General features: G+C 38.0%; 1 protein-coding gene and 1 non-coding gene across 6 annotated transcripts; both read left to right on the top strand.

Annotated features, from left to right (window-relative positions):
* The first annotated feature begins 70 nt into the window (after positions 1-70).
* On the top strand, positions 71-27,372 carry EMB2754 (Vacuolar sorting protein 39). 5 transcript variants are annotated; one of them, XR_016057374.1, is made up of 13 exons: positions 71-583; positions 5,786-5,997; positions 18,511-18,642; positions 18,850-18,993; positions 19,733-19,845; positions 21,711-22,158; positions 22,457-22,786; positions 23,797-24,018; positions 24,365-24,607; positions 25,158-25,621; positions 26,344-26,442; positions 26,560-26,782; positions 27,024-27,372. XR_016057374.1 is itself a non-coding variant. In XM_088869244.1 (13 exons), exons 1-12 carry the CDS (start codon positions 139-141, stop codon positions 26,755-26,757), a joined length of 2,976 nt encoding a protein of 991 aa, XP_088725370.1. In that variant the 5' UTR covers positions 71-138; the 3' UTR covers positions 26,758-26,782; positions 27,024-27,372. The 5 variants fall into 5 exon arrangements, 4 of the variants coding, with proteins under 4 accessions (XP_088725370.1, XP_006858768.1, XP_088725372.1 ...); XM_088869244.1 differs by having other exon boundaries at positions 25,232-25,621; XM_006858706.4 differs by having other exon boundaries at positions 25,178-25,621.
* Positions 21,121-21,221, top strand: LOC148781863 (U6 spliceosomal RNA). Its single transcript, XR_016058719.1, has one exon. It is a non-coding gene; the product is annotated as a U6 spliceosomal RNA (small nuclear RNA).

Below are 27,372 nucleotides of genomic sequence, written 5' to 3'. Positions count from 1 at the left end.
CTACATAGGGCTTGGCCGCATGGAAACCGGGTCCAAACCATAATACCCTTCTCCATCTTTTTACAACAGCAAAGAGAATAGACCATCTCTTCATCATCATCTTCTAGAGATAGAAACCAAATCACTCTCTCTCTAAAAATGGTGCACAATGCCTACGATTCCCTGCAACTGATCAAGGACTGCCCTTCCACCGTAGAGTGTGTGGGCTTATGGGACTCCAAGCTGCTCATCTCCTGCATCGACTGCTCCCTTCGCATCTACGCCCCCCCTCCCGAGTCATCACAGCCGTCCATCTCCAATGATCCCCCATCATCTAGGGCTGGGGTGGCAGGGACGCCCTACGCTCTGGAGAGATCGATTTCAGGGTTTTCAAGGAAGGGTTTGATATCAATGGAGGTGATCAAGAATGGGAAGGTGTTGGTCTGGTTGTCGAGTGAGGGGTTAGGGTTTCACAGGTTACCTGGATTTGAGGCCGGGGGCATTTTGGCGAAGGGAAAAGGGGTGAATGTTTATAGCTGGGACGAGAGGAGGGGGATGTTGTGTATGGGGAGGCAGAAGAAAGTGGTCATTTACAGGTTCGAAGGTAAGAGAGAGAGAGAGAGAGAGAGAGAGAGAGAGAGAGAGAGAGAGAGAGAGAGAGAGAGAGAGAGAGAGAGAGAGAGAGAGAGAGAGAGAGAGAGAGAGAGAGAGAGAGAGAGACTCACACAATATTTAGTCTTACCCTCTCATTCCCTTAATTTCTTCTTTAGATGGCCTGTGTCTTTCTCACAGGATTCATCTCTCTTGATTCCTTGATCTAGATAAGCTTGTTTTCTCTCTCCTTCTTTCCCAATTTTCCTCTATTGGAAGGGAGCGAATAAAACAAATAAATCAGAAAAATAAAAGAAAATAAGAAAGGTTAGATATTATACAATCAGAAAAATAAAATAAAATAATAAAGGGCCTTTTCTTAGGATGTGCAAGGGAGTCCACCTAAAAAAAATATTTTCACAAATTCAAAATGAAGTCTCTCTCTCCAATGGTTGAAAAGAACCCCAAATTTCAATTTTACCTCTCAAATTTCTAAGGAAAAAAAAAAAAAAAAAAAAGGGCTTTATAGAAAGAAAATTAATCATAATCGATTCTTTTTTCAACTATTTGGCGTTAGCTATATAAATTTTGGTCTATGATTCTGCTCTATCAAAGACTGTACTCACCGTAGTCTTAATGAAGCAATAAGTCCTCATATCTTTTTGCACTACTTGCAATCATGTCTTTTGGGCCCTAACCTTTCGTACTTCCAACCAAACCATGTCTTTTTTGCCTTACCCCTTTGTACTTCCAACCATGTCTTTTTTGCCCAATCCCTTCATCAATTTTTAGCTTTCCACTTGAACTAACTCTCACTTTTTGTCTTTTTGGCCCTATCCCTTCGTCAACTTTTAGCTTTCCACTTGAACTAACGCTCACTTTTTATTATTGTACTACGTATGGTTGTTTCACTTAAGTCTACTTTTATCTCATGTTATTGCTTATTGGAGCCATACATAAGTTATCCCTAATGCATTCATTTCACAAATTCTATCCTTTTTTCTCTTGACACTCATCTATCTCAACATCCTCATCTCAGCTACACTTATCTTATGGGTTGTTTTTTTACGGCCTAACATTATGCCCATAACGCAAAGCTAGTGTTTTCGCCCTCACAACTATACTATAAAACTTCCCTTTCAGCTTGATGGTATGCAACATCACATAAAACTTTGTTTGCATATCTCGTCTTCGCCCACCCAACTCTAATTCTCTGTGCAACATCTTGCTCAATCTCTTATTTTCTTGGATTATTGACTCAAAATATCGAAAGTGTGCTTTTTTGGGTATCTCTTGGCCATCAATCTTAATTACTTCGTCTTTGCGTTTATTATTACTAAACTTGCATTCCATTTACTCTGTCTTAGTCCAATTAATTTTAAAACCTTTAGATTTTAAAGCATCCTCCAAAATTGTGTGTTTATGCTGCTTCGGGTCTCATCGATAAAAATTATGTCGTCTGCAAACAACATACACCACAATACCTCTTTTTATAGGTGCCTAGTTAAGTCGTCCATAACTAGGATAAAGAGGTATAGGCTCAACGTTGCCCCTGATGTAGACCTATTGTCACTTGAAACTCACTAGTCTATCCACTAGTTGTTCGCACACTAGTTAGTGCTCCCTCATACATATTTCTTACCAAGTTAATAAGGTATCTGAAGACTCCTTTCTTTTTCAACACCTAGTAAATTAGTCTTGAGATACTTTATCATAAAATCTCGAGATCCCCTATAGGAAAGTAGAAATCCAAAATATCCTCAAACCTAAAATCGAGAAATTAGTAACATAACAAATTAAAAACCCAATCTCCCAAGGTTGAGAGAATCTCGACCTCGAGCTTGTTGAATTCATCATATTCTTTAGAGGCCTTCTTGAAAATTGGTGATGAAGTCCAATCATTTTTATCTTCTTCAGTGAACTAATTAATTAGACACTTAGTGTACAACTTGTAGTGGAATTATGGAATACCAAACTTTGGAATAGCAATTTAATATTGACTTCTCCTTCGAAGCTCAAAGGGGAGTATTTCATGTGCTTGTCTTCTTCTTCTTCACAATTGATTTCAAAATTTGTTACATTTTTGGGTTGTTTTCAACCTATTTTGCAATGTTTAGTGCTTTTCATATCCAAATATTCAAGGAGTTTCTTTATTTGATCTTGAAGATTAAGATTTCCTGCCAGATCTACGTGGTTGCACGCGCCCTCTTCTTGATGAGCCACATTTCTAACAATTGCAATTGTTGATTTATTTTCATTGATCTCGTCTCGAATTCCATGTATCTCACCTTGAATATATATCATGGCTTGATTTATGCTCTCTTTAATCTGTTGATACGTGCTCTCTTTCATTTGTTGATACGTGCTCTTTTTCATTTGTTGATTCACAAGCTCTATGGCTTGTGGCAATACTTCCTCAATTGCAAGAGCGGTTTTAGTGGCATTGTGATTGATGAAATTACTGGCTATGATACCAATTGATGCAAGGAAAATGGGGAATAAATAGAAAGAAATAATAAAGGTTGAGAGATTATACAATCAGTTAGGGTTTGCATGGGAGTTCACCCCAAAAAAAATATTTTCACAGGATTCAAAATATATTTTTCTTCTCTTTTTTTTCTTGATCCAATATTTACATATTTATGCAAGCAATGAACTCTAAATCCTAACTTGCTCCTTAAGAATTTCTAATTAATATTAGATATTCTAATTTTGCCTCTTAAATCTCTAGAACTAAAAAAACACAAGTACCCCTAAAGGAAACTAGAAATCCAAAATAATCCCAAACCTAAAAACACAGTAACACAAAATTAAAAAAAGCCATTATATCACCTCCTCTCTCTCTGTCTTCCAAAATAGGCCTTGGTATGTCAAAATGATTACATTTTTGCAATCTTTCTCTCTCTAACATACAAAGATCATGATGACGTTTTCCTCTCTATCTAAAAGTGATTTGAGAGAGAGAGAGAGAGAGAGAGAGAGAGAGAGAGAGAGAGAGAGAGAGAGAGCTTAGAAGGTGAGGGAATGTTTTTCTTTTAGTTCAAGATCCATAGGGGCTATGTGATCATGAGGTTTTTTTGTAGTTGGATTAGAGAGAGAGAGCTTAGAAGGTGAGGGAATGTTTTTCTTTTAGTTCAAGATCATAGGGGCTATGTGATCATGAGGTTTTTTTGTAGTTGGATTGGTCATTGCAACGGTGATGGAGAGAGTGAGACATTACAGATCAATACATTGAGTGGACAGTTGATAACTGTCATGATGGGGATTGCATATGTGGTCATGAGATAACAGTATGGGATACTTCAAATCACATGAAAAGAATTTTCTTGTAACAAGTTATTTGGACCTTCTATTTTCACAACTTTTATGTGTTTATAGATCTGCTCAATTTATACTATATTTGAAATTTTAAATTTCATAATTAAGGATAAAAATAGACCTTCAAGCCATTGTAAGGTTTTCGATGTTGGAACTATATATCTGAGCAAATTTTAGATATGCATTTTTACTTTTACAATATGAGGAGGGCGCCTTATACTAACCTGATCTTTTATATTGGAATTCATAGTCCTCTTTATTTTCTATTTTATGCTGAAGTTCGACTCTTTTAGAAGCATATGGTATTTTAATTTTGGATTTTTATCTTATACCTTGATTAAGCTCAAATTTGGGCTGGCCAAATTTCTTACCATCACAACACTCATAAAAATACAAAGAAAATAAATTGAAAGAAACAATGGCCGAAATAACCCTGAAACTTGTAAGTGGTATTTTAGTAACCCTGAAATTTGAGCTTAATATGATAAACATAAAAGAATAAAGTTTAAATAAAATACATGTTCTCGAAAAGTTGGGCTTGAGCCCAAATATAAACTATAGGGAATTATTTTCAATCCTTATAAAAAAATGCAATTTTCCTGGAATTTCCCTTTTTTATATTATAGAATTTAATATGCTAATAAATGACCCATCTACTCAACCTTAGAGAACCCTTTTAGAAACCCATCCTTGTACATAAATGGAAATGGAAAAAAGAAAAGCTAAAAAGAATAAAAATGTTCCCTTATATTTGATATTAGTGGTTTATTTATTTTTAGATGATTTATTATTTTGGCTTGAGTAAAATGACATCCTTTTTCTACATTGCTATGTCTTTGATTTTTTCCAACCATACTTTTTTATTATGGACGCGGTTAGCGTGCGCTTGCAAATGTAGAAATGTGGGCTTGGCAATAAATATATATTTTAAATATAATTTGATCCTAATTTGTACAGAATATATAATCTTTTAACATGAAGATCATGAATATGAAAAAATAAATCAGTTTTGAAAACTAGCAATAATAGTTATATTGAGAAAACATTTGGAACATTAGGTGCAATTTTTTTTAGATGGACCACCTATTTTATCCATCTTAAAAGATGAATGCTTTATACCTTTGGACCGCATATTGTAGAAATGCGGTTCAGCCTGCATGAAACAATTGTTCTTTTATTATTGTGCCGTGTTATATTCAATTCTAGCAGATGAGCTTCATTGTTGTGAACAACAATATATTGAGAGCTTGACTATTTTCTAAAGTAATGATTATTTAAACTTCTGGGAGTCAATCATACTGTATTATGTTTGTGGTTTAGTTGAGTTACATCGAGAATGGGCTAGGGCCTTGGCGATAGTACTAACAAGCCCCATGATAAAGTCTCTCACTCCATTCTCACCAAAAGGTGGGTGCCCAAAGAATCCCCACTGAATTACTCTTTTTTTTTTTTAGTTGAGTTACATTGGTATAATTTTACCAATAAATTATATTTATCAAATTTATCACTCTCCATATTGTAGTTTCTTCTTTTAATGTGTATTTCTATATCATATTGATCTAGTTTCCACTTGTTGGTGATATGTTGGCCAAGATTCTGTTTGTGTTTCTTAGTTATAGATGGATTTGGGAGATGAATTTTGGAATTTCACTGGGTTTTTCCTCATTTTCCTATCCTTGGAATGGGATTTTGTTACGCTTTATTTTTTCATGCAATTTATTTATTTTCAAGAGAACAATTTACTTGCTTTGATGTCATAGATTCATGGTGTGGTCGGTTTGTATTATTCTCTCGCTCTCCCCCCTTCCGCCCCCGCCCTGGTTATCTCTCTTTTGTCCTTTTTTTTTTCTTCATTTTTGTTTATGATGTTGATTCTGCATTCTTCTCTTTCGATCAGGAGGACGAGACTTTATAGAATTGAAAGAGTTCAATGTTCTTGATATGGTTAAGTCGATGGGATGGTGTGGTGAGAATATTTGTTTGGGAATTAGGAGAGAATACATGATACTAAACACCACCAACAGTTTACTCACCGAGGTTTTTACAAGTGGAAGGATTGCTCCACCATCGGTTGTTCCCCTTCCTTCCGGAGGGCTTCTCTTGGGAAGGGTACTCAAAACCTTATTTTCCTTGTTTTTCCATTTTCTTAGAGCGTCTACATTTCTATAATTTTCATTTTAGTTTTTCGGGTTTTCTGGTGTTTTGATTATTTCACATGTATAACCCCAAAAAATAAATGTTATGTTTTCTGGAGTTTGAAAGTGGCCTTTGTGCTTGGTGTGTGCTATTTCATGTGTATCTTCAGAATCTTTATTTGTGATCGTTTACCAATTCTTTTGAAGCTGAAAGGGTTGAATTTTACTCATAGTGAGCCAATGACTGAATTTTTGAGAAAGAGAAAGAACCTTTGTTTAGATAAATTGAAATATTCACAAGAAAATTGTAACCTATCTGAACTGAATTGGATGGGTTATATGCAGCTTTCAAGAATTATGAATGCAATATTTGACTTTTGCTCTTTTTAATCTATCCCTTCCCTCAATCTGCTTTTTCCTGACTTGGCCACCCTTTTATCCCCTCTCTCGATGAAATCTTTGTCCTAACTTTGCTTCCCTCCACCCCAGATGAGTGGCCCCAGCTTAGCTCCTCTAGTGCAGGTTCCTCTCTCTGTGTGACATGGCCTAGGAGTTTCTGACGACCCTTATCTGCTCAACTTCCTACCTTGGGCAGCTGAAACAAAAGTCTCCTCTTGTTTAGACGTAGAACCTATTATTTTGTGGACTCCGATGAAGTCGAGTGACTGGAAAGAGCGGAGGGAGACATCGAACAAGCTCTGCAAGTTCTTGGGGTTCTCCTACAGCAGTCTTGTGGAAGAAATCAGCGAAGCCAGCAAGAATAATGCTAAAGGAAAAGGTAAAAGCGAAGGGAGAGGTTGCAGAGAACTTATTTGCGTCTTGCGCAAGACCTACGAGAAGGTTGCGGCTTCAAATCAGCCCCCCTGGTTCATCCACCCTGCATGAACTCTACCCTAATGCTCACCCAGACGTCTGGCCTCCCCCAACCACTTTTACCAAGGAAGATCTTGATATTGAATATCAGGGTTCTTGGTAAGTCGGCAAAGAAAAATGCCATTTCTGCCTTTGCACGAAGTTGTCAGCCCCAGGTACTTACACTTGTGGAAACCAAATTGGTAGCCCCTTCCCTCGCACACTGAGTATGAGGGAGGCTCCCCTGCCAATGGAAGGCCTTTATGTGCACATGGAACCTTAGTAGGCATTTGGGTCCTCTAGGACCAAAGCATTTTCTTATTGTCATCTTTGTTATCATTGGAGACTATTCAGTCTCAGTCACCTTCATCAGTCTTGAATGGTCTTCAGTGGAAGTTCACAACGATTTCTTGTCTAAATAGACCGACCTTTAGGGAGGTTTTTTCACTGAACTAGGTATGAGTAGCTTCATTGGCCTCGTTTCTCTGATATATTGGAGGGGACTTCAATACCTCAAGGTGGTGCATGAGAAGAACTGAAATGGCCATATCACGGCTAGCTTATTCAGATTTTATTTATATCATATGGGATACATCATGACATTCAGATAAGGAAACTTGGTAGTGGAGTGATGAGGTTCAAAAGGCTATAAGCGAAAAAAATCATTGTACAAAACTTTGCAAAGGAATAAAAATGATCTAAACTTGGAAGAATATAAAAATGCTAAGAAAAATGCTAAGAAAATTTTAAGTAAAGCTAAGATAAAGGCATATGCTGATCTATATAATAAATTGGGGACAAGAGAAGGTGAAAAAGATGTCTTCAAATTAGCAAAAATGTGAATAGGAAGTGTAGGGATCTAGATCATATTAACTGCATTAAAGTGAGGATCAGAGGATCTTGGTGAAGGATGATGAGGTCAATGAAAGTTGGAGAATTTATTTTCAAAGATAACTAAATGACAACGACTATGGAAGCATAACGTTAGGAGGAACTTTTGACATAAATGAGGTCAGAGATCATAGATACATTTCATAGGATTAAGATATCTGAAGTGAAAGAAGCCTTGAGAAAGATGCTGATAAGAAAGGCTTTAAGATCAGATGGTATCCCTATAGAGGTTTGGAAGTGCTTGGGAGAGATTGGCATATCTTGGTTGACCAAGTTGTTCAATAAGGTTTTGAGAACAAAGATAATGCCAAATGAATGGAGAGAAAATATTGTGATAACTATTTATAAGAACAAAGGATGTATACAGAATTGTATAAACTATTGAGCGATCAAACTTATGAGCCACACTATGAAATTGTGGGAGGGAGTGATCGAGTAATGACTGTGATATGAAATGAGTGTATCAAAAAATTAGTTCGGTTTTATGCTAGGGAGGCAAATAATTGAGGCTACTTTCCTACTTAGGCAATTAATGGAGACGTTCAAGGGGAAGAGAAAAGACCTCCACGTGTTCTTTATTGATTTAGAGAAAGCATACAATGGGATACCTAGAGAATTAATTTGGTGGGTGTTAAAATAAATGAGTCTCAACAAAATAGATTAATACGGTGAGAGATATGTACGAGGGAACACTAACTAGTGAAGAGACAAGTAAGTATTTAGTGACAATAGGCCTACATTAGGAGTTAGCGTTGAGGCCTTATCGTTTTGTTTTGGTTATGGACGAGTTGACTAGGCATGTACAGGATGAAGTACTGTATTGTATGTTGTTTGCAGATGACATAGCTTTGATTGATGAGACTAGAGATGGTGTTAATGTAAAGTTAAGGCTTTAGATGGATGCTCTAGAATATAAATGTTTTAAAATTAGTTGGACTAAGGCATAATGTATAGAATAAAGTTTAATAATAATAGGTATAGAAACAAGGAATTAGTTAAATTGATGTCCGAGAAGTACCTATAAGAGATTCTTCTTTTAAAAAAACGTACTTATAAGAGATTATTTTTGATATCTTGGGTCATTAATCCATGAGATTAGAGAGATTGAGGAAGATGTGACCCATAGAATTAGAGCTAGATAGAAGTAATGAAAAGATTTATGGTGATTTATGGTCTCATTGATGGATAGCCCTTGGTAGAGAGAATGGCGAAACACGATTCATGTAACTGACCTCAAAGAGTTGTGAAAAGGCTCAGATGATGATGATCTGGTAGACCTCTTGTTGAATGGTTCAACTTACCTGGTCCAAGCATTGGGTTGGTCGTATCTTATCCGGTTTCCCTAGAATGGGAGGAGTTATTCTTAGGGGTACATAACACAGTTGTACCAACTCAAACCATACCCCTATCCTGTTTGATATTGAGCCGGGTTCAATGGTGCTAGATGTTGCGGTGCCAATTCTTTCACTTGGCGACCTGCGGCCTTGACGCTCTACCAGTAGCTAAGGGTCAAGTTCAGCCTTCCTTAATGTGCACCAAGTAAGAAAACACACATCACACTCTCATTCATTGCAAGACAAATGTGTTAAGGGCCATATCTCAGTTAATTCAAGCTATACAATTACGAAGTGTACTGCCACAAATGCCCACCAAGGGTTTGAGCCATTGCTATATATAGATACATAATTACAAGCAACTCTATTCACATGGATTGCAGGTGGTGACCAGCCATGGCACATGGCTTGGTCTAGGGCATCTGGCAGCTAGCCATGCAACCCACCTCCTGGGCGGTTACAAGAGTCCATCACTAGGTCAGTTACAACATCCCACAGGTTCAACTTCCACTTTCAAGTCATGTCTCAGGGTGAGGCTAGATGGTTGGTCAGTCTGGGAAAGTCGTGTAAGCGTCTCCATCTTTCTAGTAGTCTATGTCTTGACCGTTTTACGAATCTTTGGTCTAACTTGCACTGCTCAATTTTTTAATTTAATTCAAATTTAGCACCTACCCAGTCTGGGCAGCCTGGTCATTGACTACCCACTGTCCATTTGTGTAACCACAAGGTCATCGCGCTCCAGCCTTCACGCACCATGCTTCTGACAACCCTTGTCTGTCGCGGCCATCCACTCAACCCAAGGCTTGACTTTCCACCCCAAATAGGAGTGTATGTGTAAATTATTGGCCCGCCATGAGTTGGCGCTATTAGATGCCAAGTAGCATAAGTGCATGGCGCTTGTGCGAGAGGTTAGATAGCTGGTTAGTGAATTAGCCAAGGGAGATTCCCTGATTGCACCCTTGACCATCATGCATGCACCAAGTTGGGGCTTGACACTAGGCCACGTAGATTTGAATTATTGATTAAGAGGAAGCACAATTGAGCCAGCTGATTCCCATTCATTGTTTGAAGACCATGGTTGGCTTGGGTTTAGATTGGTTGAAATGCTAAAATTGCTCAAAGAAAAACTGTAGTCAGTGGGCACGCAATCTGCAGAGAAATTTTTGGAAGAGAAGACATTTGTTAAAGGAGGTGATTAGGGAGCTAGATTCAGGAGAAAGGGCCAGAAGGGTGGAGGCAAACAATCGCTATGGCAATGTAATTAAGACTGGCTCAGGCTGGTCGGTCTGGAATGGGAATTGGTGAATGGTGCCCCAACCGGTCAGTTTGGGGGGTCTCAAGCCTGAGGGAGCACTAAATTTGTAAAAAATTGGTCTGAACCGGTCAGTAGAGACTAGGGGGTATTGGCCAGTTCAAAATGGTTTTGACCAATTTCTTTTAAATTTTAGACTTGTCTGACCAGTGAACTATGTAGTTCAACGAACTTGGACTTGACTAAGGCTGTCACCGATACAATGATTGGCTTGGTCTTGATAACACTGAACTATAGAAACATCTTTAAACATGAAGAAATTTATTGGGAGCTTCCTGTGAAAATGGCTTTGTGAGGGGATAGAAACACAAGCTACTCCCACAAAACAGGAAATTGTCGTAGTAGGGCATATACAATCCTCCAAATCAGAGAGCGCACTTGGATCCATGAAGACCCAAGTGATCAAAAGGGTAATAATTGGTTATTTTTAAAAGTTGTTTTTTGGCCCAAGCCAGAGATGGTGTAGGATATTGAACATTTTTTTTTATTTTAACTGCCAGGGGATGGATCCGAGTGGCTTGAGAGACCTTTTTCTGAGGAAGAAATATGCGAAGCATTATTTGACCTTGGCCAGGATAAGGCACCGGCCTCGGACAATATTTCCCATGGCTTTCTTTGAGAAGTTATGGGATAAACTTTGCTCCCAATGTGCTTTCCCGCGTCGTAAAGTTCTTTCATCGGGAAATGATGATTCTGGACGTGAACACCACCTTCATAGCTTTCATTCCTAAAGTGGAGGGGGTAGAACGGTTGCAGGATTTGAAGCAGTTAAGATTTCAAGCAATTAAATATGTTGAACAATGCATTCAAAATTCTATCCAAGGTACTAGCATTCCAATTGCAGGCGGTTTTGAACCATGTCAACATATCTACTCAAGGCACTTTTGTAGAGGATCGAGAAAACATGAGCAAGTGCTCTCTCATAGTAGAAGTGATCCATACATGATCTCAAGCCAAAAGGCCTGAGCCTATTCTTAAAATTGATTGGGTGAAGGCTTATGACCATGTAACTGGGATCTACTTGAACATATGGGCTTTGGAAGCAAATGGAGAGCTTGGATTGGGGGTTATCTTTATTGTGGTTTTTTGTGATCATCAATGGAACCCTCAAAACTTTCTCCACAGCCTTTAGAGGGCTCTGACAATGAGACTCTATCCTTGTTTTCTTTCACTATTATGGCTCGGATGTCTAGTCAATCAGTCTCCCTGATGTACAATCTAGACTTGTTGCAAACTTTCAAAGGGAGTTCATGGGAGCCTGCAATTTCCCATCTTCAGTATGTAGACAACATATTGGTATTTTGTGATGTCGAACGACAACATGTGGATAAATTGTGGCTGTTTCTTAGGTTGTTCGAAGCATACATGATTTTCATGGTAAACATGGAGAAGTCCAAATTGATTGGTGTTAGTCACCTGCAAAGAAAGAGAGTTGGAAAAAATGCTGGGCTGTGGTGTCAACATATTCCCCTGGAAGTACTTGAGCTTTTCCTTCTGTACTAGCAAACCATGCAAAGCCTTACGGGATGCAGTGGTGAAGGTTGTTTGTAGACATTTTGCCTGGAAAACCAGGACTTTGTCCCTTAGGGGGATGAATTATTACTTTAGCTAAGGCGACTCTAGAAAATATGGTAGTCTTTCATATGTCGCACTTTTGAATGCTGGCTGCCTTTGCAAATTGTATAGAGCACGTGATGAGAGATCTTCTGTAGTCTTCTGCAGGTGGAGAACATATATTTCATCAAATTATTTGGGATCAGATGTGCAAACGATAAAAGAGGGGGGCTTGGATATTACGAGACTAAGAGAGGTCAATGCTATTTGGCAAGTGTTGGTGGCAGTGTGCATCTCAAGAGGATCACCCGTCGCAACAAGTGGTTCTCAATAGGTACGACCTAGAAATACTAGGTTGCTGCCTAGGGGCTCAACTAGTGCGAATGCTTGGGGTACATGGAAAGGTGTACTTGTGGCACACCCAAAATTCTTACCAAGCATAAGATATAGGGTGAGCACAACACCCAAAATTCATACCAAACATAAGATATAAGGTGAGAACAACACCCAAAATTCATACCAAACATAAGATATAGGGTGAGAACAACAGATTGCTTTAACCCATGGTAAGTGTTGTGGCTTGAGGACTCTACTTTGGAGTCACTCTACCCAAGACTTTTTACGGGCATTGGACCAGGGGGATATGGTGGCCTAATCCTATGAAGTTGTTGGGCCAAAATTCTGGAGGGACCTAATGGACTAAAAAGATATCTGATGTTATTTCTGCATTGGATATTCTCAAGGCGACTTATATTCCTCGCCTTGGTTGAGATAAGATGGTTTTGACCCTTTCCCAAGTGTTACTTTTATGGTGACCTGCTTTTACCGCTTTTGATGGAGATCAACAATTGGATTATTCAAAAACGTAATTTTATTTTTTAAAATTTTTTTTCATGGATGTGGGTGTACATTTTATTTTTTGTTAGGGTTAATTTTTTAAGAATTATAATGTGGGGTTAATTTCCAACACTTAGTTCTTATTTTTTTTTTTTCTTTTTACCATTCATTGGTTACTAATTTGGGTACTACTCACTGATACTATTCATAGGTATTGTTCACATGGATATTTAATTTGATGCGAGAAGGGAAGGTGGGAAATTAAATCCACCTTTTTCCCGAACCTAAAACAAGTTCAAATCGGCAATAATGAAGGAAAAATGTGGTTGTAAATCAAGCCAAGAGAAGAACTTACATCATTCATAAAATAAAATTCATTCCAATAATATAAGCTTCCCATAATGTGATGTCTCACTTTTTACAAGCCCATAAAACCCTAAAATTAACTTAAGATCCAAGTTAATAATTTAGGACTCTAAAATACTCCTAAAAAAAATTAAAAATTTCAGAAATGCCCATGTTAACAGTAACCAATGAAGTGTACTGTTGAAATGGACACATGAGCAGCACCCATGAATAGAAACCATTGAACAACAAAAACAAAAAGAAGAAAAAAAAAATAGAAACTAAGTGTTGGAGATTAACTCCACATTATAATTCCTAAAAAATTAACCCTAACAAAAAAAAAAAATGTTACCTCACATCCATGAAAATAAAAATTTAAAAATAAAATAAATTTTTTGAATCCCCAACCCTTGATCTCCAACATTCTCCCTTGGCTGGAGAATGGTCACCCTCAAGTTTTGAAATTGGTTAATACAAATCCTCCTCTATACACAAGGTCTCTCTTAACTTGATAGTGCACATTGATATTGGGGCTTAATTCTGGGACCTGTGAATTGTGGTGTGGGTCTGATTAAAAATACCCTCGAATCAATTGTTGAAGGTTTTGGTGCAGCCAACTGTAGTAGCATGTATCTGTGGGGTGGAATCTTCAAAATGGAAATAGGAAGGGTCAGCACTACCATTGGTGTGAGAAAAGAGTTGGTCATAGTTGTTGCCCCCTCTTCGCCATCACCACTATCGCCATCATTACCATCGTTGGGCAATCATCACAATCGTCTGCAACTTGTTAGATAGGAACTCTAAGTTCTTCGTTTTGATCCAATGGTTCATCGAAAATAGGATCAACATCAAAGACATGATCACCTGATTCTTTATCAAAAATAAGATGACTATCAAAGATAGGACCATCCGTCGATTGAAAGAATATTTAAACCAATTGAAGATTGGATCCTTATTGTTCTCCTTCAAAATTATTCTCCCATCATTGCCATCGCGCATCAAACCCATCTGTAGTTTGACATGCTATTATTGGTCTGTTGCAACTCAAACTCGGGCTTAGATTCACACAAATTTCCATAAAAAGCCTCAATATTTGGATCTATCCCTGTATAGACCTCTTTGTTTAGGGCACACTGTTGTTGTTCTCTCTTGCACAACAACTATGTACCCTGTCTGTCAAGTAGAGTTTTTTACGCATTTGAATGAGATCGGTATCCCTAAGGCTAAGATCATCCATCGCAATCTCTAACCATCTTCGAACTAGATTTGATACCAAATTGGTGCAGAAGGAAAGGTAGGATGTCACATCTTGGGACTTGTGTTATTGGAATGAACGTTAGGGGTATTTTAGAGTTTTAAATTTTGTTTACTTAAATCTTAAGTTAATTTTAGGTTTCATAGGCTTATAAAAGGTGGGATGTCACATTATGGGAAGCTTATGTTATTAAAATAATTTTTATTTTATGAAAGAAAAAAGTTCTTCTCTTAGCTTGATTTATAGCCATGCTTTTTCTCTTTTATTGCTGAATTTTATTTGTTTGAGGATCGGGAAAAAGCTAGATTTAATTTTCCACCTTTCCTTCCTGCATCAAGTGGTATCAGACAGTGTTTTAAAATGCGGGATGTGGCCAAAATCAGTGGGGGGGCCAATGCGGCGCGATGTGGCTCGGATGCAGGTGCGTCGCGACGATGGGGTCAATAACTGTATTTTTTTTAAAAAAAATCTAAAAAAATGGGTTAATGCATAGAAAAAAATATAGAGGTGATATATGTGATAGTAGGTATTTTAGTTTAATGATTAACTTCAAAATTATTAGCTGTCGGAGATTTTGTATCCAGTTATCCACTATCCCCTGATAGAAACTAGAAACTTGAAACCAGCTTCATAAAACATTCAACAATCAACAACCATAAGCACAAATTTACACCATAAGCACAACCATAAGCACAAAAGCACAACCATCAACAACCATAAGCACAAAAGCACAACCATCAACAACCATGAGCACAAAACAGTGATATTACAAACCAAAAGTCAAGCTCAAGAAGAGTTAATAGTTAATAACTTAATACAATCATCCATTTTAGGAGTCAATTTTGAATGAAAAATAAATTTCCGCCAAATATTTTTTTTCCCTCTATTTGATGGAAAAAAAGTCACAAAAGTGGCTGAAAATCATCGTTTTGGGGATTTAATACCCCCCAAACAGTTTTCCCCATTTTTGGATGGTCAAATAGACCATTTTGCCCCTCCCCGAGAGGCAAAATTGAAAAAAATTTCGGCGGAAGGGGATGTGGTGTGATGCGGGATGCAGGTACGATGTGGTGCATACGCGGCCGCATAGGTCAAAAGCGCATATGCGATCAGTTCTAATGCGGAGCCCACCGCATACCGCATGATGCGGCCGCATTTTAAAACCATGGTAACAGAGCTCGGTTTGAAGATGGCTAGAGATTGCAATGGCTGATTGTGGGAGTCTTAGCTATAGGGATGCTGATTTGATACGATTGTGCAAGAAAATCAATAACTTGATGGAGAGGGTTACACAGTTGTTGCGTAAGCGAGACTAGCAACAATGTGCCCTAAATGAAGAGGAATCTATAGGGATAGATCCAAATCGTGAGGGTTTTCGTGGAGATTGGTGCGAATCAGTGTCCGAGACTGAGTGGAAACGGACTGATGACATGTTAAGTTATGTAGATGGTTTGATACACGATGGTATCTACAAGAGCATAATTTTGAAGGAGACCAAGGATCCAATCTTCAATTGGATTCAATGTTCTTTGAATCAATGGATGATCCTCTCTTTTGTATTGCCCTTATCTTTGATAATGATCCTATTTTTGATAAGAGCCAGGTGATCATATCTTTGGTGGACCATTGGATGAAAATGAAGAACTTTGAGTTCTTATTTATGACGAAGAACAAGTTACAGTCAATGGTGATCGTTGTTGCAATGATGGTAACGACTGAGATAGTGGTGGTAAAAAAAAAAAGATTACGATAGTGGCGATGGTGAAGAGGTAAAAGAGGACGCAGCGATCATACAGAGCTCTTTTCTCTCACCAATGGTAGGGCTGATCTTTCTTGTTTCCAATTAGAGTATTCCATCCCCACAAAGGTAGGCTACTAAAGTTGGGTGAACCAAAATCCTTAGCAACTTGTTTGGGGCTATTTTGATAAGGCCCGTAGCCCATAGTTCATGGATCAAGCCCAAATGACAATGCGCAATATTCGGGCTGAGAGAGACCTTGTGTTTAGAGGAGAATTCTTACTAACTGATTTAAAAACTTGTGGGTGAGTTTTCTCCAACTGGGGGAGAATGACGGATATAAAGATCTGGGTGATTCAAAAATTTAATTTATTTATTTTTTTAATTTTCATGAATGTGGGTGTTTGTTTTTATTTCATATTATTAGGGTTAATTTTGTAAGAATTATAATGTGGGGTTAGTGTTCAACACTTAGTTCTATTTTTTTTTTTTCTTTTTTTACTATTCACTAGTTACTATTCATGGGTACTGTTTACAGATCCTATTCATTGGTGCTGATCATAGGTTACAGTTTACATGGGTATCTCTGAGATTTTTAATATTGTTTAGGGATGTTTTAGAGTATAATATTGTTTACTGGGATCTTAAGTTAATTTTAGGGTTACCTAGGCTTATAAAAGGCTGAATGTCACATTATGGGATGCTTATGTTATTCGTATGAATTTTATTTTATGTAAGAAAAGTTCTTCTCTAGACTTGATTTATAGTCATGCTTTTTCTCCATTATTGCTGATTTTTAATTGCTCCTTCAATTTTTCTACATCAATTTGGTATAAAGCTCCAGGCTTTTGAACCTACATTGGGCGTGAGGAAGAGACCCTAGGGTTTCTCCTTGCTACTTTTACTGTTCTATCAATTTCCCCCCATCAACTTCCTTGCCCATAATCCCATTTCTACACTGCTGCTGGCCTGCGCTTTCCCCCATACCACCAAAACTTCAATCTTTCAATTGGGTAGTGCTCTCCTAAAGGCCCACACGTGTGATCAGTTTCAATGTAGATGTATTTCATTCCCTAATCAGTGCAACACGTGCAACAAGGAAGAAACTATAGATCATCTCTTCCTACATTGCTTGGAAGAGGGTAAAATTTTGTCTAGACTACTTAAATGGTTTGGATGATTTTGGGATGGTTCCTATGTTGGCCGAACAGCTGTTTCTGGCCCATCTTTCCCTCCCTTCCCTACCTTGGGCCTCGTGTTCTGGAGGGCAATGGTCCTGGCTACAATGTGTTTATCTGGTTGGAAGATGATAGTCACATTTTTGATAGCCGAATGGCTCAAGCAGAGAAAGTGCTTGATCACATCTTGGCTAAAGTAATTTTTTGGGAGCGGAATCAAAAGGAATCCTGCTTTCTTTTTATGGAGGATTTCATGTTAAATTTTAGTGACAATACTGTTTTCAAAGCCCATGTGCAACCAGCAATGAAGTAGCCATTGGTACGTTCCTTGTCTGGGCGTTGTCAAGGTAATTTTGATGGCTGTTCACTGGGCAATCCCGGCCTTGGCAGGGATAAAGGGACTGTTTGAGAAAGCTCATCCCAGGTATGTTCATAATCTCAGGTCCTATTGGATTGTAAACACTACCATTTCTGAGGCTCGAGCTCTTTTGGAAGGCTTAAAACTGTTTGATAACAGCTGGGGGTTCTCTGTTTTAGTGGAGGGGATTCTCAAAATGTAATTTCTTGGGGTGCAAGAGTGACATCAACGCTCGTTCGTACAAACCACTATTTGACCTCCTAGCTATCATCAGCTCGTTGAATGCTTCTTTTAAACATTGGGGAGAGAAGCTAATGTGAAGGCTTACAATTAGCAGAACAAGGGGAGACAGATTTTTCAGTTGGTCATTCTGAATCATAACTGCTGTATCTCCCAACTGAGGTGGCAATTCTGCTATGGAATCTTGCTCTTGTGCACCAGGAAAGGGATCCTCAATGGATCTCGTTCATCATATGGACAGCCCCAATCATAGGGGCCTTCTAACCTCTTACAATCCCCAGATCTTGATCTTGATCCTGCTCTTATCCCAATAACTTATAGACTCCCACCCCGGACTGCTTGGTCAGCTCCCAGGCTGGTTTGCTATGCCATCCAATTTTGTACAAGGATTTTGTTACATAAGCAATTTTGCGTATACAGCAGCAAAATGTAGATAGTTTTTTTATCTTACTCAATACAGACTGTTAATTTCCCCTAAAAATATTTGGCTTTTGCTCTGCCTTCTTATGTGTTCCATTGTTTGGAAACTTTTCACAATAGAAATCTTACAATTCCGTTGGTGTATGAGTTGATAGCTTTTATGAATATACCAGGATAACATTGGATTTCTCTTCGACCAAAATGGGAAGGTGTTGCCAGAAGGCAGGATTTGTTGGTCTGATGCTCCTGGATCTGTTGCAATCCACATGCAGTATGCAGTTGCTCGTTTACCAAGGCACATTGAGGTGAACTGAACTTTTCTTTTGCTTGGTGTATAAGTACCTTTGCTCTTTCTTTTATATATATATTTCTTTCTTTGCTGTTTTCTTATTAGATTTTTGGTGGATACCCTTGATTGGTTCAGGAGAAATTATCTGATCTATAGTTAAACCATACTAAACATGTTTTTTCATGGTAGTCATTTGTGTTGGGATTTGTTTTTTTTATCGCAGATACGTTCTCTTAGAGCTCCTTATCCGTTGGTTCAAACAATTGCTCTCCGAGATGCTCGTGGTCTTCTTTCAAGCAAGCACTGTGTGATAGCTACTTTACAGAATTCAGTCTATGGGTTGTTACCTGTTCCCCTCGGTGCACAGGTCTGTCCTTATTTCGAGAGTTAACAAAAAGTGTATAAAGAAGTAAGCATGAGGTTAAGGCACAGGTGTATTACTAGTGGTAACATCATCAAGAATTCCTTTTGCACATTTTTGTCTTTCTTAGAACAGTGCTATGAAGTAACTCATTTAGTGCTGTGGTCTTTCTTTGATAATTAATGATAGAAAGATGACATGCACCTAAGGTTCATGGCTTGATGCACAAGTATGTTTTTAGTGGATGAATCCTTGTGGATTATCTGTTTGTCCTTTGAGCAATGCACTGTGAATAAACTCATTTAATGCCATGGTGGTCATGTTAACAATATAACGCAAATGTGAATAAGCTTACCCACTTAATGTAGATATTGAGGATCTGGATATTGATCTGTCTACTACTTTGAGAGCATTTTGTCTTTGTCAGCTACTCAATGGTTTTCGAAATCACTCTCAGTGGAATTTTTGGTTGAAAATTGTGGAACTAAAGTGCTGTCGTGCTCTATCTGGTTTAAAATTCTATCTTTAAGCTAACCCAGGACTCTCTCATTAGTTTCTTCATCTACTATGAATAATCTTCATTAGGATATTTGGTATAGTTAATAGCTAGAGACCTTTTCATGTTACGAGTCTTGTGCCAGTCTAGTACTTAGCCTATTATTATTTCTGATTTATTTATTATTCTTCTTTCGTTCATGTCCCCTTCTCCTATTGCTAGTAATTCACCTTTCTTTTTGGATCATAGATAGTACAACTAACAGCATCTAGCAACTTTGAAGAGGCTTTGGCTTTATGTGAGTTACTTCCCCCAGAGGATTCAACTCTTCGAGCAGCCAAGGAAGGTTCAATTCGCATTCGGTAAACATTCCTCTCACCATCATCCAAATTTTGGTGTGAGTGCGACATCATCACAAGGTATCCTAATGGGGAAAATTATATGCTATAATCCAATGGCTAATGGAAAGAGCATAGTTCATTGGGCCATCACTATTCATTGGAGTGATGACAGTGATGGAGAGAGAGCGGTTTCTGTTGGAACAGGACATAACCCATCTGTGGGTCCAACTCTATCTTGATTGCCATCAATCACTTCTATTGATGTGATGGCCGGATGGACTACTTTTTTTAATGTTCTAATACGATGGCCCTTTATCGTTTGCTCTCTTTTAGGAGCTTAAATGATTTACATGAAATGGTTAACTGCATAAGAAATGAAACAAAAGTTGCGCTTCAATCTGTTTCTTGATGTTGGAGGTGTGTTATATTTATTGGAAATTTCCGAAACTGTCATTTTTCATAAGGTCAGGTCCTGAAATTTTGGGTTTTGAAAAGGAGCCGATATTGGAAAAATGAAAAGAACAAAAACAGGGAGACACTTCAAAGGTTTAACTTACATTTAGTTGCTAGCCCATCCCCTGTGATAAGTTACAGGTTTTAAAACGTGGCTGAGTTGACTTGGGCTTGGCACCTTGCCGAGCCAAGTCCAGGGTACAAACTCAGAGAGAGAATAGAAATTATGAGGATTATATTTTTTTACTAAATCAATGTTTAAGTATGTTTAATTTAATGCTTTCGATGGTGATTTTGCGAGTTTTTCTTATCATATGCTCAACTTTTCATTTTCCCCTCGTTTACTGGATTTTTCGTAATTGTTTCCAGCTATAAATCAATTTTTTTAGTATTCCATCTGTTATATTTTGTTTTTCCATCTTTTTAGACTTTTAAGGCTATTTATAATTTAGTTTGCCTTTTACTATTTTAATTTTTCAACAAGTTTTGTTTTTCTTTTTTACCATTCTTTGGGCTTGTATACGACTCATGCTGTACATGACTCGGGCGTGTCCAGTCGGACTTACTCGGGTGAGTTCTTCCATACTGATATTTACCAATGAAAATGTTCGTTGGACTCTATATTTCTCAGGAGGGAACTGAACCTGCATGGAAAATATCCTTGTTTTAAACTCCCGAAGATGGCATCCTTTGAGTCTTTGAGTCCATAATCTTTGAAGCTTGAAATTGGAATTTCCCTCTATTTTCCGAAGTCTAGCATATTTTAAAGAACTTCTCTGTTTTTATGATATCATGATTGTAGGCTTGTTTTTGCTTCTTTTCTTATAAAAGCATTTAATTGGAGTCTCTTCGGAGATATCCGATAAAATTGGAACGATATAGAGAAGATTAGCATGGCCCCTGTGAGGATGACATGCACAAATAAAGAAATGGTCCAAATTTTATTCTCAAAAAAAAGAAGAGAGCATTTAATTGGAAATTCTTGTCCAGCATAGTCCTTCTCTAGGCTGCACATTCCATGTTCATATGTTGAAATCGAAATGTATAAATATTCATGGTTCCCATACTGTAGAAGTGGTCATTCTTGTTGGGTTATATCACTGGTGCCAACAACTTGATGTGTACATTTCCTTTATTTTTGTTAGAAGTGATTATGTAAATTTGTAGCAAGTTTAAAATTGCCATTCGAAGAAATAAGCTATTTCTACATTGAATGTGCATTCGATTGTACCACATATTTATCTTAACTCTTGTCAAATTTTCTTCTTTATCATTTGAAACATTTTAAATGAAGTTAAATTATGTGGTCAATATCTTTAAACTATTGATCCTTCCAAGAAATAGGGACAGGCTAGTGATTCTTGTTGTCAACCTTGTTCTTGGTTTTAGAATTGTTATTGCCTTGTTATATTATTGTTTTCGGGTTCGTGCAGGTATGGTCACCATCTTTTTGACAATGGGAGCTATGAGGAGGCTATGGAACAATTCTTAAAATCTCCAGTTGACATTACATATGTGCTTTCTTTATATCCATTAATAGACATTCCTAAAAGCCAATCTGTTACTGAGTCAGAGAAGACACTTGAATCAGCTTCAGATGCATACCTTCTCTCTAGGGCTTCATCTGATGCATCAGATGAAATGGAAGGATCCTCTCCATCAAGTGCCAATAGCCAACCCTTGGAATCAGATGAGAAAGCAACACTAGAGTATAGGAAAACAAGCCACAACTCTCTCATGGCTCTTATCAAGTATTTGCAAAAGAAACGTGACAGTATAATTGAAAGGGCCACTGCTGAGGTAACAGAGGAGGTTGTTGCATATGCTGTGCAAGAGACTAGCACATCTCCAGATTCTCATTGGTCAAGGAGTTCAGGCAAGGTATGGGAATGAGGGAGAGTATTCTACAATCGACTAAACTATGGGAAACCATAGCCCATGGGGTTATCACAGTTCATGTAAATGGTGGTCTCCAACGTTTCGATACGTCCATCAATACTTAGTAAAACATTTGGGTATGTCCGGACCTGCTTGGTCCCGCTCTTTGTTATTCACCATCCATCATCCAATGGATGGCGATGACCCAGTGGACAATGGTTTTTTCCATAATGCATTGGATTTTGGTATTTACGTAGTTTTACGAAATTTCTTTTTCTAACTGGATGCATGTGATCCTCAGAATCGTGGTCATGTCCATAAAAGCTCAGGTGCTCGGGAGATGGTAGCTATTCTAGATACCGCTCTTCTCCAAGCTTTGATTCATACTGGGCAGGGATCAAGTGCATTGGCATTAATGAAAAGCCCTAACTATTGTGATATCAAAATATGTGAAGAATTTCTTTTACAACGGAAGTTCTACTCAGGTTTGTTAGAACTGTACCAGCGTAATGAAATGCACCGTGAGGCTCTTAAACTTCTTAATCAACTGATTCAAGAGTCTGGCTCCGATGAAAACCTGCCAAATCTTGGAAGAAAGTATACTCCAGAGATGATCATTGATTATCTGAAGGTATTTACATCATTATTCTCTTCAATATCATTTTCAGGAAGAGAATAGAGATGGGTTTTTTACTTTGACTGTGCTTTAGTTTGGGAAAAACTAGGATCTCATGTTTAAGGCCTATCGGAGGCCCAACTGGCTCTGAGTTGTTGAATGGATTCCCATCATCCATTAGTTTGCCCCAAGGTTTACAATTTTTAAATAATAATTACCAAAACTGAGATTTTGGATTTTGTAATGGATCTTGCTGAAAAATAGTTTTTTGTGCTCTTTGAAGAGGAAAATTTACTGAAATCCAGACTTTCCACATATCATAACTGAGTTTCTGTTTGGTCAATTTTAAAATAAAAAGTATTGACATTTATTTAATGAACAATTAAGATCAAGTTCTGAACTTCATTATTCCTCTTCCTCTTGCTTAGTCCTAGAAACTTTCTGAACTTTGCGGACCACTCCGGCAAGTGGTTGTTAAGGTGTCTGGAGTTTAAATTTGGGGAGCTCGATCTCCAATGTTTTATATCTCAATCCAAACCTTAACAAGATAACAACTAAACTGATGATTTTCTTTATGCAACTATGTGTTGCTTGCTAGTTATAAGTAAAGAGATACCTATTTTGAAGAGTATATATATATTCCTAATCTATCTAAGATCATATATACTCTTTAAGGTTGGGAGCAAGATCCCTAAAAGGTTGGGATCAAATCCCAAAAGGTCGGGATCGAGATCCCCAAATGGTTAGGATCGAGGTCCTTTAACATTTGGTGCGCTCAATCCCTAACATATGGTCTGGAGAATGGCAACAGATTTTGCCATTTTAAACATGGCAGGCAAGATGGGTTTGCCATTGTGTGTGTTTTTTTTAGGGAGGGTCCTGGAACCATAGCAGAGGGAACAAAATTATTTTTTACTGGAGGACTGTATATTATTATGAAAAAGGCTAAGAATTTTGTATAGGTAAACTTAATAGCCTTGATTTTATTTTTTTCGGATGAATCTTTGATGGTTATTCTGTTGCAGACTCCTAGCTTGATTGATCCTATGCTTACCTTGGAATATGCTGCGCCTGTACTTGAAAGTTGCCCAGAGCAAACTATTGAGCTCTTTCTGTCAGGAAACCTCCCTCCAGAGTTGGTGACTTCCTACTTAAAACGGCATGCCCCGCATATGCAAGTCACATATTTGGAACATATGCTCACTCTAAAAGAGAATGGTATTCCTGCCAAATTGCAAAATGAGCTGGTGAGATGATTTCTCCTTTCCGTTGCATATAATGGTCCCTTTTCCTATAAAGAGATACGTCTTTGTAGCTTGTTAGGAAAAGGGAGGAACATGCTTTCTTTCAATTAAAAGATTCTGCAAAAAATTTGTTTTACCAGCATTGTCAAGGAACCTCGATATCGATATACCATCAGTGTGCTTCTCATTCTGAAGAATTTTGGATCCATTTTCCAAAATTTTAAGATCTCGGCTGTTTCACCTTATACTCCTTTTGTTTTGTTTTGTTTTGTTTTTTTCCTTTCTTTTTTTACTTCGCCAAAGCCCATCCTGAAATCAAGATTTGTAAGCATGTTCTGTCTTTTTACAGGTGCAACTTTATCTTTCAGAAGGACTCGAGTCATATAATGATCTTGTGGCTCAACAAAACTGGGATGAAAATGTGTATTCTCCTACAAGAAGGAAGTTATTATCTTTCTTGGAAAGCACTTCTGCGTATGACCCAGAACTTCTTTTAAAGCGCCTTCCTACCGATGCTCTATACGAGGAGCGTGCTTTGTTACTGGGTAAAATGCAGCAACACCAACTAGCCCTTATATTATACGTCCACAAGGTATCAATTGCTAATCTGCTGTTGGTAAAGGATGCTGTGCCCAATGTACTATGTTGTTATCACTGTCTAGTGAAATGGACACTAAAAAGTCAGACCCACCATTGAGGCGAAGAGGCTCTTTTGTTTTTTTTTTTTGTTGGCTAGTCATAAATGTCCTTTTCATATGAGCCTTAGAAGTTGGAATTGACTTTACCACAGAGCAAATTCTACTTTTCACACTCCTAGAAGTCCTATGGGCTGTCTTCAGTTCTAAACATGACAGTTCGGGATTTTAAATATATTAGTTTACAAGGTTGGCTGATGTTTTTGGTACTCCAAGCTACACTTACTATACATCCCCATTGATGGATGGTTGAAGACTATGTGTATTCAGGTTAATGTTCATGAGGGCCCCAATCCCGTTTATCTCCAACCTATATTTGATGAAAATGGGTGGTGGATATAGCCTTGGATTACCATGTATTAACAGTAGTCCATTGGACTATATGATACTTATTTTGGTTTTTCAGTTCTTTGCCTTCTCAGCTTCACTGTTTTTTGTTAATCCTAGGTTTTCTGTTGATGGTGTAGCTTCACGAACCTGAACTGGCACTGGCCTACTGTGATCGTGTCTTCTATGAACAGGCTTCTACCAATTTGAAAGCTTCTCCTAACATATACCTGACACTTCTACAAATTTATCTCAACCCCAAAAGAACCACCAAGGAGTTTGAGAAGAAGATTGTGAGTTTGGTTACATCTCAGAGTTTTGTTAGTCAAAAAGTTGGGGGAGTTGGTAGAGGCAAGGGAGGCCGAGGGTCAAAGAAAATTGTAGAGATAGAAGGAGCTCATGACCAAAGACAGAGCACCAGTAGCACTGATAGTGGGAGGAGTGATATTGAGGGGGATGAAGTTAGTGAGGAAGGAATCACTTCTATCATGCTTGATGAGGCCCTGGATTTACTTGGTAAAAGATGGAACAGGATCAATGGTGCTCAGGCTCTTAAGCTTTTGCCTAGCCAGACCAAGTTACAGGTATGAGATCACGGTTATGACATTTGCTCTAGGTTATAACGTCTTATTTTGAAAAAAAGAATCTCGTGTGTATGTGGGGATATTTTACTGTTAAAATACTCTCCATACTTATTTCCACTGAGATTTATCCTGAAAAACCCAAACTAGCTATAAAAGTTGAAGTTCTAATCTTCCATGAAGCACCTGGGATAAAGTCATCCAACAAAAACTAAAAACAAAAAAATTACTGTGCAACTCATAAAAAGAAGTCTCTGTAGGTGACAACTAGAGCACTATTGATACTGTTCCATTTCTAACCAATCAATTCCAAAGCCTCATCAAGCATAATAGGACTGATTCCTTCCTCACTACCTTCATTCCCGTCAGTATCACTTCTCCCACTTGCTGTGCTACTGGTGCCCCTGCCTTTGGCAGTCGGCTCTCTCGCCTTCTCGGATTTCTTACTCTGAATCTTTTTCTGAAAATAATACGATAATATCTATTAACTAATAAAAAGCTAATATCTTAAGAATTTCAAAAAACTAATGACTCTTATTGTTAATTGTCAGTATGCCTTTTTCCCTTCAGAGTATAAGCTCCTACTATTGAAATAGCCCCGGGGACCTTTTCTTCTATTTAGAGCTATTTGTCGTAAAGAACATGAGTGAGAGAGAGAGAGAACATTAGAGAGAATTTTGTTTTTTTCCCCATTGACTGATACAAACAAGTATTTATATTGACAGAATTTGCTTCCGTTTCTTGAGCCACTTTTAAAAAAATCCAGTGAAGGTCGGCGGAACTTTGCAGTAATCAATAGCCTGAGACAAAGTGAGAACTTGCAGGTATGTATCGATTCAAAAGATTTATCATTATTCTGGTACTTGTACCTTACTTCCACCCGTTTTAGAAATATTTCCTGATGACGTTATCTAAGGATTTGTATGTGGAATGGGTATCAGGTGAAGGAGGATCTCTACAAAGAAAGGAAAAGGATGGTTAAGATTAGCAGTGAAAGCATATGTTCACTGTGTAACAAGAGGATAGGGAGCAGCGTTTTTGCAGTCTACCCCAATGGTACTACACTCGTGCATTTTATTTGCTTCAGAGATGCTCAAAGTATAAAGGCAGTGAGTGGTGCGCCAGTGAAAAGGATCTGATGCATACATGTTCACCTGCAATATGGTGAGCTTGTAATCCTCTCTCTCTCTCTCTCTCTCTCTCTCTCTCTCAGGCCAGTGGGTGTGTTTTTTTTTTGTGGGGGCAGGGGGGCAGGCATTGGGTGGGGGTGGGGGTGCGGGTGGGTTAGCTTGGATGGAATGGAGGTTCGAACCCTCTACCCCCCCCCACCCCCCCAACAGCTCCCCATAAATTTCAAAATTGTTTTCCATGCAAGTTCCACTCCAGATTTGTGTTTATAACACAGGGACTTGGACAAAACACAAAGGCAAATATCAGCTCAACTTCCCATGTTTTACCTTGAAGTTTAGGCATCCAGCTTCTGTGGTTCAACAATTTATAGTTCATTAAATGTCCATATATCTGTGTGTGTTTGTAATCAAGCTCTTCCATTCATATCCATGGTGGAATCGTCTTATTCTCTTTTTTGTTTTATTGGCTAGACTATAAATATTACGGTGGTAATATTTGCAAAGTGGAATTTTCCCAAGTGGAGATGTGCACTATCTGTGGTGTGTATATTCCTTTGGAACAATTTGATATATATGTTTCCAGGATTTCATAATGATAATAGTTGATTCTCATTTTCCTTGTTA

Source organism: Amborella trichopoda, chromosome 6 (assembly GCF_054954075.1).
Source record: "Amborella trichopoda isolate Santa Cruz 75 chromosome 6, AtrichopodaSantaCruz75HAP2 v2.0, whole genome shotgun sequence".
NCBI lineage: Eukaryota > Viridiplantae > Streptophyta > Magnoliopsida > Amborellales > Amborellaceae > Amborella > Amborella trichopoda.
The sequence above is the reverse complement of the archived record's forward strand: the minus strand, read 5'-3'. Positions and strand labels throughout refer to the sequence as shown.

What these genes read in the sequence shown, in the direction of transcription:
- EMB2754 (XM_006858706.4), top strand. Translation starts at nt 139, where the DNA reads ATGGTGCACAATGCCTACGATTCCCTGCAACTGATCAAGGACTGCCCT. An exon ending in GGTCATTTACAGGTTCGAAG is followed by an intron (nt 584 to 5,785) that starts GTAAGAGAGAGA and finishes TCTTTCGATCAG; the next exon opens with GAGGACGAGACTTTATAGAA. An exon ending in TGATCATTGATTATCTGAAG is followed by an intron (nt 22,787 to 23,796) that starts GTATTTACATCA and finishes ATTCTGTTGCAG; the next exon opens with ACTCCTAGCTTGATTGATCC.